Consider the following 17,918-nt stretch of genomic DNA (forward strand, 5'->3'; position numbering starts at 1 on the left):
GAACTTGCTTTAGCAATTATTTCTTTGGCAGAGGGGTTGGGGGTGGAATAGAAGCTTAGTTGGTGGGGGGGTTAGGGAGGCAGAATGTGAGGTTCAGCGAGGAGATCTGAGAAGGTATAGCTGATCAGGTGGGAGAGAGTGCAATTTCAGAAGTTCCTGGAAATAGTGAGGAACCAAAGGTTGGTTCTGGAAAGGGTTCATTTTGGGAAGGTCAGAAGGCAGCCCGATGGACGGTTACATGTCGAACAATGATCAATATGGGTTGATGGGCGGGGGAGTGCTTTCTGAGGTGGTGGGTTTTGGAAGGACCTTCTCGCTGGCCATTCTTCCCTTCTTCCGCGTGTAACAGAAGACGCCTGCACAGCGAGGCCAGAAGTAGAGATGTGGTGCGAGGCTGGTGAGAGTGGGAGGTGTCCAGCCCCGGCGACTCCCGCTTCGGGCCTTGACCCAGGCCCCGCCCCTGGCCTACGCCATCAGCCAGCGCCGCGCCGCCCGTGGTGTTCCGTCCCGCCGTGCGGCGGTCGGTGCCCTGTCACTGCCTGCTCTGGCCATGGCTAGGGCGCTTGGGTTATAAATTAGCGACCAAAGCTCCCGACGCGGCCCTGGTCCTGATGGCGGCGGCGGCGGCCCTGGCAGCAGCCGAGCCACCTCCCGCGATGCCGCAGGCGGCAGGAGCCGGAGGGCCAGCCGCCCGCAGAGATTTCTACTGGCTGCGCTCCTTCCTGGCCGGAGGTGGGTTTCCGCCGGGAGGACCTGGCCGCGCACTGGGTGGCCGGGGCGGGATCCGGGGCAGGTCGGGTGTATGCGGCCGCGATAACATTCTTGGACTCTGGCTGCTCCAATGCCCTGGCAGGTGTTTGCCCGGACCCGCTGTAACCTCTAAGAATCCCTTGACTAATGACAGCAGGATCCTGGGGAGGAAGGGTCTCGAGCTGTCGAGGAGCGGCTGGAGCCGTGGAAGGGCTGAACCAGGCACCAGTTCTTCAGGGTTGGATAGTAGGAAAAAGAGGGGAGTCCCTTAAAGGACGTCAGGGTTTCAGTGCAACATGCTGGGCACTCCTTTCTTTTATAAAGACTGCACGACGGACAGTAGAATTGGATTTTGATGTTTGCTTAAAAGAAAATAAACATGGGAGGTCAGCTTTTTAAGGATGATTGGGAAATTGTGCAAAACTGTCTACAAGCAAAGCTGGTTCCGGTGATTCTAGAACACTGTGCCACAGGTACTTGACAGGTAGCTGGTACAAACCTACTATTTTTTTTTTTTTTTTTGCGGGCCTCTCACTGTTGTGGCCTCTCCTGTTGCAGAGCACAGGCTCCGGACGCGTAGGCTCAGCGGCCATGGCTCACAGGCCCAGCCGCTCCGCGGCATGTGGGATCTTCCCGGACCGGGGCACGAACCCGTGTCCCCTGCATCGGCAGGCGGACTCTCAACCACTGCGCCACCAGGGAAGCCCCAGCCCTACTATTGGTGTGACTGTCGGGCCAGAAGTTTCATATTGTCTCTCAGAAATTTCTTCTGCTTTCCCATAAAGAGGTGTTTCAGTCTCTACCCTCTCTTAGTTGACTGTCTGGGTTGTCATCATTTAATTATTTGTAAAGACTGGGAATTTTTAAAATTCCACATTATGAGGACTTGTAGAAAGATATCTGTATGCTGCAATAGTATTAAGAATTATTTTGTTCTGCTGATAAAAAGGTCATTCATTTATTTATACAAGGAATATTTCAGTGTCTGCTACATGCTCAGTGTATATAAGGGAATAAAACAAAGATCCTAGAGTTTACATTGGTTGGGGACTTGTTGTGAGAAAGGCGATAAGCAAAATGAAAAAATAAGTTATATAGTATATTAGAACATGACGAATGGAATGGGAAGAAGTAAAAAGGAGAATGGGGCAAGGAAATGTAGAGGCTACGTGGGTACAGTATTAAATAGGATAATTCATGATGTCTCATTGGGAGGATGACACTTGAGCAAACTTGAAAACGTGAGGGAGTTTAGCAAGTTGATGTCTAAGAAGGAGCCTTCCAGGTGGGAAGAAAAGCTAAAGCAAAGTCTTCAAAGTCAGGGAGGAGCTTATCGGTTCAAAGAACAGCAGTGAGACCTACATGGCTGGAGCCAGGTGGTGCTGATGGGGGAAGGAGGTTAGAAAGTTAAAGGGGACAGGAAATGAAGGGTCTTGTAAACCACTGTAAAGATTCTAACTTTTACTTGGAGTGAAGTAGGGAGCCATTGCAGGTCTTTAGTAGAGAAGTGACATGATATGACATGTTTCCAAAGGATTACTTGGGCTGCTCTGTGGAGAATAACTGCAGGGATGTAAATATGGAAGCAGGGAGACCCGTTTGGTGGTTATTGCAGTAATTCAGATGATAGATGATGGTGGCTTGGATCAGGTTAGTAGCAGGGGAGGTGGTGAAAAATTGTGATAATCTGGATATAGATAGAATAAATGATTTTCTGACAGATTAGAGATGGGTAAAGAAGAGAAGTCAAGGGGGACTTATTTTGGTTTGAGCAGCTGAAAGGATGAAGTTGTCATTGAAATGGGAAGGAAAAAAAAAAGTTGCTCACAGATTTTTATAACCATTATAGGCGCTCCTGGTCCAAGTGATATGAGAAAATACCATTGGGCAAGTTACTTAACCTCCCTTTGCCTCAGTTTCCCCATCCTTTAAATGGGAAAATAGAGTACCTACCTCAGAATGTAATTGTAATGATTAAATGAGAAAGGACCTGTAAAAGCCTTGGCATAGTGCCTGCAGTTGAATCTCTTAGCCTAGTACCGGGTACAAAGGAAACCATACGTGTTTTTTTTATTAATTAATTAATTTATTTTTGCTGTGTTGGGTCTTCGTTTCTGTGCGAGGGCTTTCTCTAGTTGTGGCAAGCGGGGGCCACTCTTCATCGCAGTGCACGGGCCTCTCACTATCACGGCCTCTATTGTTGCGGAGCAGAGGCTCCAGACGCGCAGGCTCAGTAGTTGTGGCGCACGGGCTTAGTCGCTCCGCGGCATGTGGGATCCTCCCAGACCAGGGCTCGAACCCGTGTCCCCTGCATTAGCAGGCAGACCACTGCGCCACCAGGGAAGCCCCACCATATGTGTTTTTAACCTGATTCTTTTTTTTTTTTTTTTCTTTTCCCCCGGTACGTGGGCCTCTCACTGCGACGGCCTCTACCGTTGCGGAGCACAGGCTCCGGACGCGCAGGCTCAGCGGCCATGGCTCACGGGCCCAGCCGCTCCACAGCATGTGGGATCTTCCCGGACCGGGGCACGAACCCGTGCCCCCTGCATCGGCAGGCGGACTTTCAACCACTGCGCCACCAGGGAAGACCCATACATGTTTTTTATTGGTGATTAGCAGTGGTCTTTGGCAAATCTTTTTTTTTTTAAATAAATAAATTAATTTATTTTTGACTGTACTGGGTCTTCATTGCCGCACGCAGGCTTTCTCTAGTTGCCGTGAGCGGGGGGCTACTCTTCGTTGTGGTGCGCAGTCTTCTCATTGCCATGGCTTCTCTTGTTGAGGAGCACTGGCTCTAGACGTATGGGCTTCAGTAGTTGCGGCATGCAGGTTCAGTAGTTGTGGCTTGTGGGCTCCAGAGCGCAGGCTCAGTAGCTGTGGCGCAGGGTCTTAGCTGCTCCGCAGCATGCAGGATATTCCCGGACCAGGGCTTGAACCCGTGTCTCGTGCATTGGCAGGCGGATTCTTAACCACTGTGCCGCCAGGGAAGTCGTCTTTGGCAAATATCTTAAGTTCAGCTGTTCAAAATGAAGATAAAGGCTACTTGACCTTACTCAGTGGACTTTTGTGATGATTAATTGAGCTATAAAGTGGTGTGATAAGCAAGTAAAGATATTGTTAAAAGAAACTACTTATTCAACAGTTTCTAAATAATTTTTATGTGGTTATTTCATAATGAATGGGAAGATAATTATATAAAAAACTATTCTGAAACCAAATATACCGAATGAAAATTATTTTTAGCTTATTCTCAATTTTGAGTAGCCATAACTGTTATTTCCATTAGTTCAGATAAGAGAAGCTTGATATAGAAACTTATATGTGGATTTAATATTTGAGTACAAATAGGCATTTTATTTTTGGGTATTTCAGAATATGCATTTTAGCATCAGTTACATGCTGAGCTATTAAGTAAATGTGTGTGGATTTTGAGTGATTTTGTCTTATATTTTTAAAAGTTTGTAAAGTAAGACTCTTCATTCATTCAGTAAACAGGTATTGAGTACCTGTTAGGTGCCAGGCCCTGAACTGGTCTCTGGGGATGCAGTAGTAAAGAGACTCACAGTATCCCAGTCCTCTTGTACCTTCCTTAACAAATATGCAATGATGAAGAGCTTAACATAACCATAAAAAAGACACCAAGGGGGCTTCCCTGGTGGCGCAGTGGTTGAGAGTCTGCCTGCCGATGCAGAGGACACGGGTTCGTGACCCAGTCCGGGAGGATCCCACATGCCGCGGAGCGGCTGGGCCCGTGAGCCATGGCCGCTGAGCCTGCGCGTCCGGAGCCTGTGCTCCGCAACGGGAGAGGCCGCAACAGTGAGAGGCCCGTGTACCGCAAAAAAAAAAAAAAAAAAAGACACCAAGGACATTTTTGTCCACCTTGTTATGATAGTAACAACTCATTTGGTTGAGTGCTTACTACATGTAAGGTACCTTACAGAAGTGTCTTAGATGGTTCAGGCTACTATAACAAAAATACTGTAATCTGGGTGACTTATAAACAACAAACTTCTTTCTCATAGTTCTGGAAACTGGGAAGTCCAAGGTCATGGTGCCAGCAAATATCTGGGGAGGACCTGCTTCCTCATAGCTGGTGTTTCTGCATGGTGGAAGGGGCCAGGGATCTCTCTGGGGCCTCTTTTTTTTCTTGGCCGTACAGCCTGCGGAATCCTAGTTCCCCGACCAGGGATTGAACCTGTGCCCCCCTGCAGTGGAAGCACAGAGCCTTAACCACTGGACCTCCAGGGAAGTCCCTCTGGGGCCTCTTTTATAAGGGCATTAATTCCGTTCATGAGGGTCCTAATCACCTCCTCTAATACCACCTCCACCTCTAAATACCATCACTAGGAATTAGTTTTCAACGTATGAATTTTGGGGGGACACAAACAGTCTGTAGCAAAAAATCTTTATATACTGTCACCTTAGAAGCATGCCAAGCTATTAGGGCTCACCTGGATTCTGATTTATGCTAAAGCCCGTCATCCACATGTCTGCACAGTGGCATGTGGTAGGGACCAAATACATAATTGCTGAGTGGATAAATGAATGACTGAATTTTACGGGTGAAATTTGATTATTTCAATGAGAAGTCATCCAGAAGAAGAAGATGTTATTTCAAACAGAGGCTTATAGGTGGGTAAGTCCCTCCAAGTGTCTGTCTCCATAACCACATTTAGCAAGATTCCAATGTTCATCAGGAATTAGGGGGCAGATTTACACTCTTCAAACTTATTAAGTCTGACATGCTCAATAATTAAATTGTAGAGAATGGGGGCCCATCATCTACATATCCCTGCTACTGGGCAGTTCTACCCATGGAGATCAAATTAGAGATTAGAGGGTATGCTAGCCTCTAAATAATGATTTCCATCTGGAAAGAAACGATATGGAATTTCTTCCTGATCTTTTCAAATTTTTTAGGTATTGCTGGATGCTGTGCCAAAACAACAGTTGCTCCTTTGGATCGAGTGAAGGTTTTATTACAAGCTCACAATCACCATTACAAACACTTGGGTGAGTTAATTGATGCTAAAGAGAAAAATGAAAATGTTATCCATCTGCTGTCTTCGTTTCTAGTTGTGAATTATAGTGGAAAGAGGACACAAAAGGGAGTTCAAGTTTGGGGGCAGATTTTACAAGGGATGTATCTCTTAGCTATTTTAATCATTTCATTTGCAATAATGGTTATATATGTTTATCATTTTAGGGTACTAATGTACTCTAAAATCTTTGAATCATTGAAGTAAGTACTACATATTTATTTATTGAGATTAACAAATCACATCCTTAATGGACACACATAATAGCTCAGCTTGATTTAAAAAAAAAATCCAACTAGTGATAGAGATAAGGTTTATTCCTTTAAACACTTAAGCATGTGTTATAGATATCTTAGGGCAAGCAGAATCCAATGCAATTAGTATAAACTTGCATTGTTAAAAAAATATCGAGCCCTTAGTTGTTCCTTGTAAACATAAAAACCAGCTATTATAATTAACATGGACACTCTGATATATCATTGGTGGGAGTAAGGATTTTTTATAGCCTTTTTGGAGGGCATTTTGGTGATATGCATCAAAAGTCTTGAAAAGATACATATTCTTTGGCCTTGCAATTCTAGTTCTAGGAGGTTGTTTCAAGCAAGTAATCAGAAATGTGCTCAAATATGTATATACAAGAATGAAAGCATTATTTATGTTGGTTAAAAAAAAGAAAGAGCCAACCAAAATGTTTAATAGGGAATTGGCTAAGTTAAATAAAAGTATTACTTAAATAGATAAGTCCATATTATAGACTATTTTGCAATCATAAAAAATTGTAAAAGAATATTAATTGACTAGGAAGAATGTTCATAATATATTAGTTAAATGAAAAAATGTTGCAAATGGTTTAATCATATTGCATTTTATCTAAGTAAATGTGTTTAGACGAAAGGCTAGAAGGAGAAATATGAACATTAAGTGGTTAATTTTCAGTGGTGAGATTATAGGTAATTTTTTTCCTCTAAGCTAATTTATAATACATGTTAAACATATATTAAATTTTCAATTAGAGGGAAGAAGATTTAAAAGAATAAATTTAATGTGAATAGAGACCAAGAAAGAAGTTAGGTCAAGGCAACTAACTCATACTACTCCATTGCTTTACAGTTTCATGCTTCAGTAATGGGAATGATGTGTGCTCTGCATGATCTATGCATCATTTTTAAGAAAGATATTTAACAGAGTGAATAAGAATCAATTATTTTAACAATTGGGTTTTTAAAATGTGATTTTATATTTATCGTGTCTCATTTTCCTGTCAATATTTTTAATACAAAGTCTGTTCTTTAAATTGAAAGAAAAATTTTGCTAATATCTTTGTATCTAGAAATGAATTCTATATCTTCTCAGTGTACTGCTCATGTATAGAAAGAATAAGACCTTTGAACTTATTGAGAGATTATATAAAACTGGAAAGGAAGGAAATGATTTTCTTTTGTAGTCTAAATTGAGGGTGAAAAGGAGATGAATTATATTACCCAATATCTCGCGGTGTTTGACAGTGACCCAGCATATGAATGTCTGAGCAGTATTGTTTTATTCTTTTAAACTTCTCCCCATGCTGATGTATGTTGTTTTGTTTCCTGATTTGTAATCGTTAGTTTACATATTCACATTAGATTTCACGCTCTACAGGGCTGCATGCCACGGGTTACAGTGTACCCTACAAGGCATGCAGAATTTGAAACAGAATTCCTGTAGTGCAGCAATGAACTATTGGTGTAGTGGATGGAGTTTCATGTATCTTTAAAATATACAAGCCAAAAGAAAAGTATTAATGGCTTATTAATTTATTTTAAAAATATTGTTGGGCATTTTATTCTAGGTGCCTCCCTTTTTACATGCATAAGATAGTTTTTCAGTTTTGCTTAAATTTAAAAACATGATTTTTCACAGTCAAATTAAAGATGATAAAGGTATGCTATTGAATAAAATTTGTACTTTAGCTTCTTTTAAAAAGTGTATGGCGTTATTTCCAAGGCATCAAAAACTACTTTTTATTTTGAATCAAAATTATTGTGGCCAAATGAAAAGGAAGGGGTATAATCAGAATTTCTTCTTCCGCAATTTGCACCGAATGTAAAGAATTTTTTCCTGTGGTATATTAAAAATCTTTGACCTCCATTTAACTTTTTACAGTCAATGTGATATAAAAATAGGTAGCTGAATCATAATAGGATTCTTTAAAAATCCTTTAAATTTTGTTATTTTTACATTTTATTTATTTTTTGAATGTATAATATTTTCACAAGTTCATAATTCAAAAAGTGCAAAAGCAAACGTCTTTCTCCTTGTCCCCTCGTTAGAATCAAGCATTTACAGTTTTCTTCCCTTTTCCTTCAGAGCTTATGTATATATACACAAGCATATGCTTATATTTTACCAACTGTTAATTCCTTGTAATCCTATCTTGACAAAATAAAGATACAGAAAAGGATCTAAATAACACACAAGCTTGATATAACATAGACAAGAGGACTTTGCACCCTGCAGAGAATACATATTCTTTCCAAATATGCTTGTAACACATGCAAAACTTGGTTCAGTGTTATGCCATAAAGAAAATCTCAATTTCCCAAAGTAAAAATAGTAGACTATAGGTTGAAGGAGAAAAATAACGTGATTATCTCAATGGATATTTAAATGCCATTTGAAAACATTCAACATTCAGTCTTACTCTGTCTTTCTGTGTTATTGTTTTAGGTGAGATTTTTGTGAAAAGCATTTGGTTAGGCATTGCCTTTTAACAGAATTTGAGAGTTTGGCTTTTAATAGAAGGATTTATATCTTTTTTTAAAAAATATTTTTAAGTTTTATTTATTTACTTTTCGCTGTGTCAGGTCTTAGTTGCGACATGCAGGATCTTCGTTGTGGGTTCTTTTGTTGTAGCACACGGGCATAGTTGCCCCACAGCATATGGGATCTTAGTTCCCCAACCAGGTATCAAACCCGTGTCCCCTCACTGGAAGGCAGATTCTTTACCACTGGACCACCAAGGAAGTCCCGGATTTATATCTTTTAGATTTTCTTTTCAATCATAGATTTATGTTTTCTGTTCATTGTGCTTTTCTTGTATCCTCCCCAGCCACCCTCCCCTGCTCCTTGTTTCCTGGATTTCCTTTTTTAAAAAAAAAATTTTATTTATTGGCCCCACAGCATGTGGGATCCTAGTTCCCGCCCCCCCGCCCAGGGATTGAACCTGTGCTCCCCTGCACTGGAAGCGCAGGCTTAACCACTGGACCACCACGGAAGTCCCTGGATTTCCTTTTTTTGAAATAACTTTATTTCACTTCTACTAATGATTTCTCTTTAAATATTTGTAACAATCAAAGAGTTTTAGAGAATAATATAATAAACATATGGGGAGCTGCACAGAACTTCAGAAATAAACATCATCAGTACAGTTGAAACCTCCTCTGTACTCTCTCTCATCGTTAGCCTTCCTGTTCCTGCTAGGTGGCCACTGTTCTAAGTTTGATTACCCTTAAATTATTACAAACACATTTAAATAAAATTAAACTGAGCTTATCATTACTCTTCTCTTCCAGCAAGAGGATGTCTTTGATAGAATTTTTTTTAGGGAGGGGTGAATATATTTAGTTGTATTATTCATGTATTTTGGAAGAACTTTATATTATACATATAGCTGTACGTGTGTGTGTGTGTGTATATATATATATATATATATATATATATATCAGAATTCTATTTTTTTTTCCCCCTGGCCGCGCTACGTGGCTTGCGACATCTCAGTTCCCCGACCAGGGATTGACCCCGGACCACAGCAGTGAAAGCCTGGAATCCTAACTACTAGGCCAGCAGGGAACAACCCAAATAAAATTCTTTTTAATACATTATTAGTCCACTTAGATATCTGCTTATTAAAAATGCTTTTAGAATATATCTTTTCTTGGATGTTAGTAAGTACCTACAGTTTTGATTTCTGCGAAGGGATCAAAAGGTTACTTGAATTCTAAAATTCGAAATGAGCCCAGTGATTTACCTTCATATTTGATCTGATTTTTGTTTGAAAAATTTGGAAAGGAACCTGAATTTAAATAGTTTAATATTGGAATTTAAATAGTTTAATAATGGAATGTAGAAGTCTGTACTGCAAATAGGATTAGTGATTGACATTATTAGAATAATAAACATATCAGTATATCGGATCAGAACTCAGGCCTTTGTTTATCTCTATTCCTAATTAAAGTGTACTACTAATGAAAATTTGCCCCCCAATTTAAATAGTTTTTTAATTGGTAGGTTTTTTATTTGTTTCTTCTATTTAGCAGTTTCTTTCGTAAACAAACCACACAGGTGTCTGGGTCAGTCTGGGAAACCTTCCTTCGTCCTTCCAAATAGTCATCCACAGTGTATTATCTGGATGTTGAATATATTTCTATTAATATTCTTTTAGGTTGCTAGAGATTAATTAATTTACAATAATTATAAATATAATTTACTATAATTTGTAACTGTTCTTGCTATAGTATGTTTTATATTTTTACATGAGGAATATTTACATAATTTGGACATATGATGTATTTTACGTAGCTTTAACTGTTATACAGAAATTACTATTCATGTAATTCCTCAAGCAAAATTATATCATGAATGATGGCATAGTAATCTTTATCTGTGATTGTCATGAAAATTTGAATTTAGGTAGTTTTCTCGGTTTTAATAGTATTTTTCTTCTAAAAATCTTTCTAAAAATAGGAGTATTTTCTACATTGCGTGCTGTTCCCCAAAAGGAGGGATACCTTGGATTGTATAAAGGGAATGGTGCAATGATGATTCGAATTTTTCCTTATGGTGCAATCCAGTTTATGGCATTTGAGCATTATAAAACGGTACTTGAAACTTTATCTTGTTTTCCTCTTTTGTGTCTTTGAATATCATACTTAATTGACAAGGCATTTGCTTTGACCTTTAAAGTTACTTTGGATGAATGGATAAAGTAATGCCTTCTTGAAAGACTAAGGCTTGTGATAGTTTAAGTTTTTAAATATAACTTGGTTTTGGAGTTATCTGTTCCAGGATTGTTAGTCATTTTTTAGTAAATTGTTTATGTTTATACTTACGAAGAAGAGCCAAAGTATCCTTCAAGTAGCTACTAATAAATCCATAAAATATTAATAGCTTTTTGATATGCTTTTTGTTTCTCAGTTGTAGGAGAGGAACACTGGATTTTCTTATTAAATAAACTAGTGAGACCATATTGTGAAAGTCTGTTTTTGAGTAATGCTGTAAGTTAACAGCTTTTCCCATCATACTAAGTTTCTCTTTTCTGGCTGACTGAAAGTTTATTCTCTCAAACATCTTAACACAGAAAGGAGTTTAATGAATTAAATTTCATAGGGTATTCTAAGAATAATTTTTAAAAAATTATCATAGGGTATCTTAAAATGAAAAGTAAGCAGTATCAAGATTTCACTGTCTATAGTAGCATTTTATTCCTACTACTCCCATTCACACTTTGAGTATTTGTGGTCATCAATGTGTAATATAGTACATTTGGCAAGATTGCTTCTGTAAAAGTGCATAATTTGATGTTTTTGGTTTCTAGTTAATAACTACAAAACTGGGAGTTTCTGGTCATGTACACAGATTAATGGCTGGGTCCATGGCAGGTAAGAGGAGTGGGTAATTTTTTGTTTTTAACTGAAGTAGAGTTGATTCACAATGTTGTGCCATCTCTGTTGTACAGCAAAGTGCCTCAGTTATACACATAGAGACATTCTTTTTTTTAATATTCTTTTCCATTATGGTTTATCACAGGATATTGAATATAGTTCCCTGTGCTATACAGGAGTGGGTATATTTTATTTCTGCAAATTAATTTTCTATTAAAATACTTAATTTGCTTTAGGTAATATGTGTGACATTGATTAAGTAGCACACATTTGTTATCTTCCTATGCTCAATTATGCAAGAAATCATTAATATCCCAACTCAGAGTGTTTTACAGTAGGAGATATAAGGAGTAGTCTAAACTTACAGCTATGTGAAAATCATACATTCCCTTTGACAGTTCTCCTTCTGGAAATGTTTATTTTTTTCTTTCAAAAAATTAAAAAAATTATAATGACTACAGTAATACATATTCCTATACAATGAAAATAGTTCTGCTCCCTAGAAGCAATCACTATTAGCAGTTTCTTATGTGTGCTTTTTTCCAATACTATTCTATAGGATTAGAACTTTTATAGTTATCTTAGGACTCTCTTCCGTATCAGTACATAGATCTTTCTTAATTTTGTGAAGAAATGTGTTATATTCTACGGTAAAAATGGCCCATTATTTATTTACTCAGTCCCCTATTGATTGACGTTTGGGATAGTTAAAATTTTTGTTTTGCAAATAACACATTGTACTTGTGTGAATATATCTGTAGAATAATTTTCAGAAGGGAAATTACTTTATCAGAGGATATGTGTATTTAATTTTTTTTTTTTTGCGGTACGCAGGCCTCTCACTGTTGTGGCCTCTCCCGTTGCGGAGCACAGGCTCCGGACGTGCAAGCTCAGCGGCCATGGCTCACAGGCCCAGCCGCTCCGCAGCATGTGGGATCTCCCCGGACCGGGGCACGAACCCGTGTCCCCTGCATCAGCAGGCGGACTCTCAACCACTGCGCCACCAGGGAAGCCCTGTATTTAATTTTTGATAGACCTTTGCAAACAACTGATCTCCTTAATGCTTTCAGTAGCCCTTTCCCCTACATACCATATCAACACTGGGCCTTATTAAATTTTTAGTATTTGGCAATTAATTATGAGTAAGCTTGGTCAGCTTTTCAAATGTTTATTGACCATTTGTATTTCTTACTTTCAGCCTTGAATTGTTTCTATTCTTTGAATATTCATTTTTATGAGTTTGGGAATTAAGACATTTTTTTTTCTGTCAAATATTGCTATTATTTTATTTCCCAGTTCTAGATTTGTCTTTTAACCTTATTTGTGATTTTTTTGGAAAAATCATCCAAAAGTTCCCCCCCATATAGAAATATTACATAGCCAAATGGGTTAGTCTTTTCCTCTGTGGCTTCAAAATTTTTTGAATTGTGTTGAGAAATGCCTTCCCCATTCTAAGATAAAAACATTTATTCATGTTTTCCACTAAAACTTTTTTTTATATTGATTTTTTTTTTAAATGTTAGATTTTCATTGTTTTTTTGCTTCTCACACCAAAAGGTAATTTAAGTATGTAGCAATAGAAGAGTGGTAAAAAAAAAAAATCCATGTCAGAATTCTATACTTCCAGTACTAGATTTTTTTTGTACATTTGTAGAATTGTATTTATTGACAGAGAAGGATGTTTACATCATATGTAGAAAGGAAGTTACAAAAGAGAATGTTTAATATGCTATATCATATTTTGGTTTTTAAAAAGTAAATACATATGTAAATATTCATTAAAGAAACATCTGCAAGGTTATAAACCAACACGTTAACAGTTTTTATTTCTGCTAATGGAAATAAGACCATTGGAAGGTGGTATATCAAAATCTTAACTATGTGGTTATCACAAGGTTTGTAGGATTTCAGTTGATTTTTTTGGACCTAGATTTATAATGTCCAACCTGACCTACCTTATCCAGGGTTTTGCCTTACGCAATGTTTATTTAACTCTTTTTGACTTCTGGCAGACTGACCCAAGATCAATAAGTATTAAAAGTAACCAGGAATATTATCTAAAATATTTAGCAAACCAACCGTAGAGGTACTAACAAATAGGACAGGCTCTGAAAGCCTCCAACTAACTTTTTCATGGCTGGATCAGGACACAGTATGTGGTGGTGGTGGGAGCTCTGGTTGGGGAAGAGACTACCAGAGTCATGATGTGGGAGATCTTGGAAGCTGGAGCAACAGCTATTTGTCAACTGCTGTAGAAATATTTTAGTATTTTACCCTGGCATGGCAGTGCTGGTGAGTAACATTAGCTAGCATGTATTGTTCACTTGCTTTGTACCCTTCACAGACCTGAGCACTTGCCATGTAATCTTTGAGTGCTTGACATGTAGTTCACAGAAAGATACTGTGAGGAAAGTGCTATGATTATCTCTCATTTTGCAGAAGGAAAATTTTAGTAAAGTTTCCAAATCTTAAAATTTATGATTTCTTACATCACTTAAAAATTTTTTTGTCTCTTAAATTTGATTTTATAAGTGACAGGTCAAATTCTTTCTTTTAGGGTTGTAGGAAAGATGAAGTAGGATTATGAATATGAGTAAAATCCTAAAGACTTTGTATTATTTCCTTTTCGTGGCACTTGATTATTTCTTGACTAGTGTGTTCATATTTCTGAAATGAAAGACGTGTTAACATCAAGGTTTCAATATACACTAGAAAATAATAATAAACCAAAGGAACTTCAAGTATAAATTTTAATTTTTAAAGAAAAGAGGTTAAAAAAATTCTAGCTATTATAGATAAGACTAGTGCTTCCATTAACCAATATTTCTCTTTTTATTACCATGTTTAAGTAATTATAATTTACATTTTGCTTTTATGATTTTAAACAGTTGAAATAAATGTTCTGGTTAATTTTATTTATATCTGGTATCTTTGCTTCTGTACTTTTGGTGGTCTTTGAACATAAGTTTGGAAATTTTATATTTGCCAAAATTAAAAATGGTATGTTTTTCATGATCATTTCAACAGAGCTTATTTTAAAGCTTTTTTGAACTTCAACATTTTCCCTCATCCTACAACTACAATCCAGTACATATTGAATCTCAGTCATTCAAAAAGGAAAAACTAGAGACTGAGAATCAAGGTTTGTATATTTAAGGAAGGCCTTCTCCTTTCTTTCTGTATGTTTCACTTGTTTGAAATAAATCTTGATCTGCCAGTTCCTATGAAACTAAGAGTGACAGGATAGAGAAGAGGAAAAAGAAGGAAGTTGTCAGAAACCAGAAGCAACGAGCTGAGTTCTGCTTGTGGCCATTTCTGGTCTGCTCTAGTTTAGTGCTTGGCGTAAGGCTGGGAGGTCAGATGGACAGAACACTTACTGCCTGGGATCGTGGCTGGCCTCCATTACATACATGTCCTTTGACTATGGGCAGGTCATCTGAGCCTGCCATAATTCATTTATCCATTTGTTAAAGTAGAACTTATGATTGTTCAACTCCCTTTCTTTCTTAGTTGTTCTAAGGGTCAGAGTAAAGAATTCTGTGAAAACATTCTGAAAGATCTGAGGTCCTCCATAAGTATGGGGGAATGTTATTAAACTTTCCATGCCAGCGGCTTGTTACATTTCTTGAGCCAGCCACTTGAATTCCTTATTCCTCAGAAAATGAACGGCCCAGTCAAAAAATGGGCAGAAGACCTAAATAGACATTTCTCCAAAGAAGACATCCAGATGGCCAACAGGCAAATGAAAAGATGCTGAACATCGCTAATTATTAGAGAAGCGCAAATCAAAACCACAATGAGGTATCACCTCACACCAGTCAGAATGGCTATTATCAAAAAGTCTATAAATAATAAATTCTGGAGAGAGTGTGGAGAAAAAGGAACTTAATGGTGTGGTATTTTTAAAAAGCATTGACATAAAAAAAAAAAAAGCATTGACATAGTCATCATGAAGTGAATCAGAACTTAGTTGGAGGGACTTTCCTGGTGGTCCAGTGGCTAAGACTCTGCACTCCCAATGCAGGGGGCCCAGGTTTGATTCCTGGTCAGAGAACTAGATCCCACATGCTGCAACTAAAGAACCCTCATGCCGCAACTAAAAGATCCCACGTGCTGCAACTAAGACCCAGCGCAGCCAAATAAATAAATAAATAAATGTTTAAAAAAAAGAACTTAGTTGGATATGCTCAAACTTACTTTACAGTGCATTATTGTTTCTCGTTTGAACAATATAAGATGTCATAATCTTTTCTGTATTTAGGGCTTTTAGACTTTTACAGCTTTTGAAAGTCTAAATCCAGCCTGTAGAGGGCTTCATAATTTTATACTTAGAGTGAAGGGTAAAATATGACTATCAGAAGAATAGTTCTCACATCCCACTTATTCCAAGGATAAATAAACATTTAAAATCTTTTTTTTAAAAGAAAACATTTAAAATCTTAAAGAGTTTTCAAGATTTATCGGAGTACAAAATTATTAAAAATCTTCTTGCTAAATCTAAATTTTAAAATTACATTTAAATCACTGAGTTGTTTTTAGAAATAGTGAACAACAGCAACAACAAAAAACTTTGTAAGCTGTTTTTTTTTTTTTTTTTTTTTTTGCGGTACGCGGGCCTCTCCCTGTCGTGGGCTCTCCCGTTGCGGAGCACAGGCTCCGGATGTGCAGGCCCAGCGGCCATGGCTCACGGGCCCAGCCGCTCCGTGGCATGTGGGATCCTCCCAGACCGGGGCACGAACCCGCGTCTCCTGCATCGGCAGGCGGACTCTCAACCACTGCACCACCAGGGAAGCCCAAACTTTGAAAGTTTTAAACATCCTGGTTAAAAGGTTTTGTTTTTCTTTAGGAAGATTTGATTGCTCAAATTCAAAAGAAATATACCATATAAAAACATAGTGAAGTAAACTGGCCGAAAAATTGTAAAACTAGATCATCAGTTTAGCATTATAGTAATCATTGGCATTATTTTTACCATTCTCTGATGTACAATTAGGTTATGCCAGTTCCTCAGCCTGACTCATGGTCTTACAGCTTTTAAACTAATGCCTCCTTTACCTTTAGAAATTTCTGGATGTCCAGAAATTTCCATTTTCCATTTCCATTTTCTACCAATTTACTGTTTTGATCACTTTGTTAATTCAGTTATTTCATGTTAAGCCACTTGAAACCAGTAAGAAGACAATGAGAAGGCTTGGAGCATGTGAGAAGGAAAGAAGAAATAAATGGAGTGGGGAGAACAAATAGGAGAGGCAAGACGAAAGTGATCCAGATAGGGAGTAGAAAAAAAATATGGGAGTTGTAAAAATGTACAGAAGCATAAAAAAAAAAAAATGAATAGTGATGATCTGGGCAAATCCTAGCAAAATCTGATGTTCAAATTGTGTCAGGATGATCAAGCCTTAAAATGGTCAGCCTTTTGATTCTTTCCTATATTTGTTAAACTCCTTAATATGAACCATTTTCAATAAACATGGAACTAGTTTATAGATAATCTCTCCTCATTTTATTTTGTAAAATTTTCCCTTGCAAAATATTTAGCACAAGCTGCAAAAAATTAAACCAAGCTGCGAAATATGTAGTTTTATAAATATCTGGATAATAAGGTATTTGCTGTGACTTAAATGTGATATTATTGCCAAACCTTGTCTTAGGAACATCACATTTGTACTGTATTAGTTTAGATTCAGCTTCAAAGAGGCCATTTAGAAGAGTCACTGCCTTGGCTGCCAGACATGGCTGGTTTGAATACCAATAGATAAAAAACAAGTTAAATAAAAAACAAGTTTGAAAATGAATAGCTTGAAAACAAATGGCTCAGATGTACAGCTCAAAATCAAATTGGCTGAAATGAGGGACTGACATTTCTAATCACTGAACTGATGGAATTTCTGAACTAAAAATTTAAGTTTAGAAAATACTAACTAAATGTTTGAGAAAAGAAAATTACAGGGAAGGCAATATATGTTGTGATATGAGTCAGAAAATTTAGTCTCAAATTCTACTCTGTGATACAGAAACTGTGAATTTGGTCAACTCACTTAACTACTTTGAGCCTCAATTTTCTACCTTGTAGGATTGTTGGTGGTACTTGGTATTTGAGGATTAGAGGTGGTATTTGTAAAGTGCCTGGTATGGTGTGCTTGGCACATAGTAGACAGTCTTTATTGTTATGTGCAAACTAAAAAAAGGAAGGTTTAAAATATCATTTACAGCTAAATCACAGATAAGTGAATCATAAATCAGCCTTTCTTCTATGAGTCTAACCTGTTCGGAGTACCATTAGGCTAATCTTGATACAAAGTATTCCTTGCTTTTAAAATTAAACATATTCAAACTGACTTTCGGCTCATTGTCTAAAGTAATTGAGGTCATTCTCAAGAGAGAACTAAGCGGGGAAAAGAGAATGAAGGGTTGCATTTGTTTGCATTAAAGTATTAACAGTATATTAGCTGTGTAGATTTTTAGCTCAGAGATAATGTTATAATCACCC

The 17,918-nt window shown here is 37.7% G+C and overlaps 1 protein-coding gene across 8 annotated transcripts in view; it reads left to right on the forward strand.

Moving 5' to 3' along the window:
- Positions 1–491: 491 nt before the first annotated feature.
- LOC115856293 (solute carrier family 25 member 16) overlaps positions 492–17,918 on the forward strand; it is a 91,259-nt gene continuing 73,832 nt past the window's right edge. For 6 of the 8 annotated variants that reach the window (XM_060285877.1, XM_060285879.1, XM_060285878.1 and 3 more), the window contains exons 1-4: positions 492–732; positions 5,671–5,763; positions 10,512–10,645; positions 11,362–11,425. In XM_060285877.1, coding sequence (XP_060141860.1) covers positions 612–732; positions 5,671–5,763; positions 10,512–10,645; positions 11,362–11,425 — 412 coding nt within the window. In that variant the 5' untranslated portion in view covers positions 492–611. Of the gene's footprint in view, positions 733–5,670; positions 5,764–10,511; positions 10,646–11,361; positions 11,426–14,449; positions 14,571–17,918 lie in introns of those variants that run through there. The other 2 variants (XM_070043811.1, XM_060285880.1) reach the window with 2 other exon arrangements.

Source organism: Globicephala melas, chromosome 16 (genome assembly GCF_963455315.2).
Source record: "Globicephala melas chromosome 16, mGloMel1.2, whole genome shotgun sequence".
In the NCBI taxonomy this organism is placed as follows: domain Eukaryota; kingdom Metazoa; phylum Chordata; class Mammalia; order Artiodactyla; family Delphinidae; genus Globicephala; species Globicephala melas.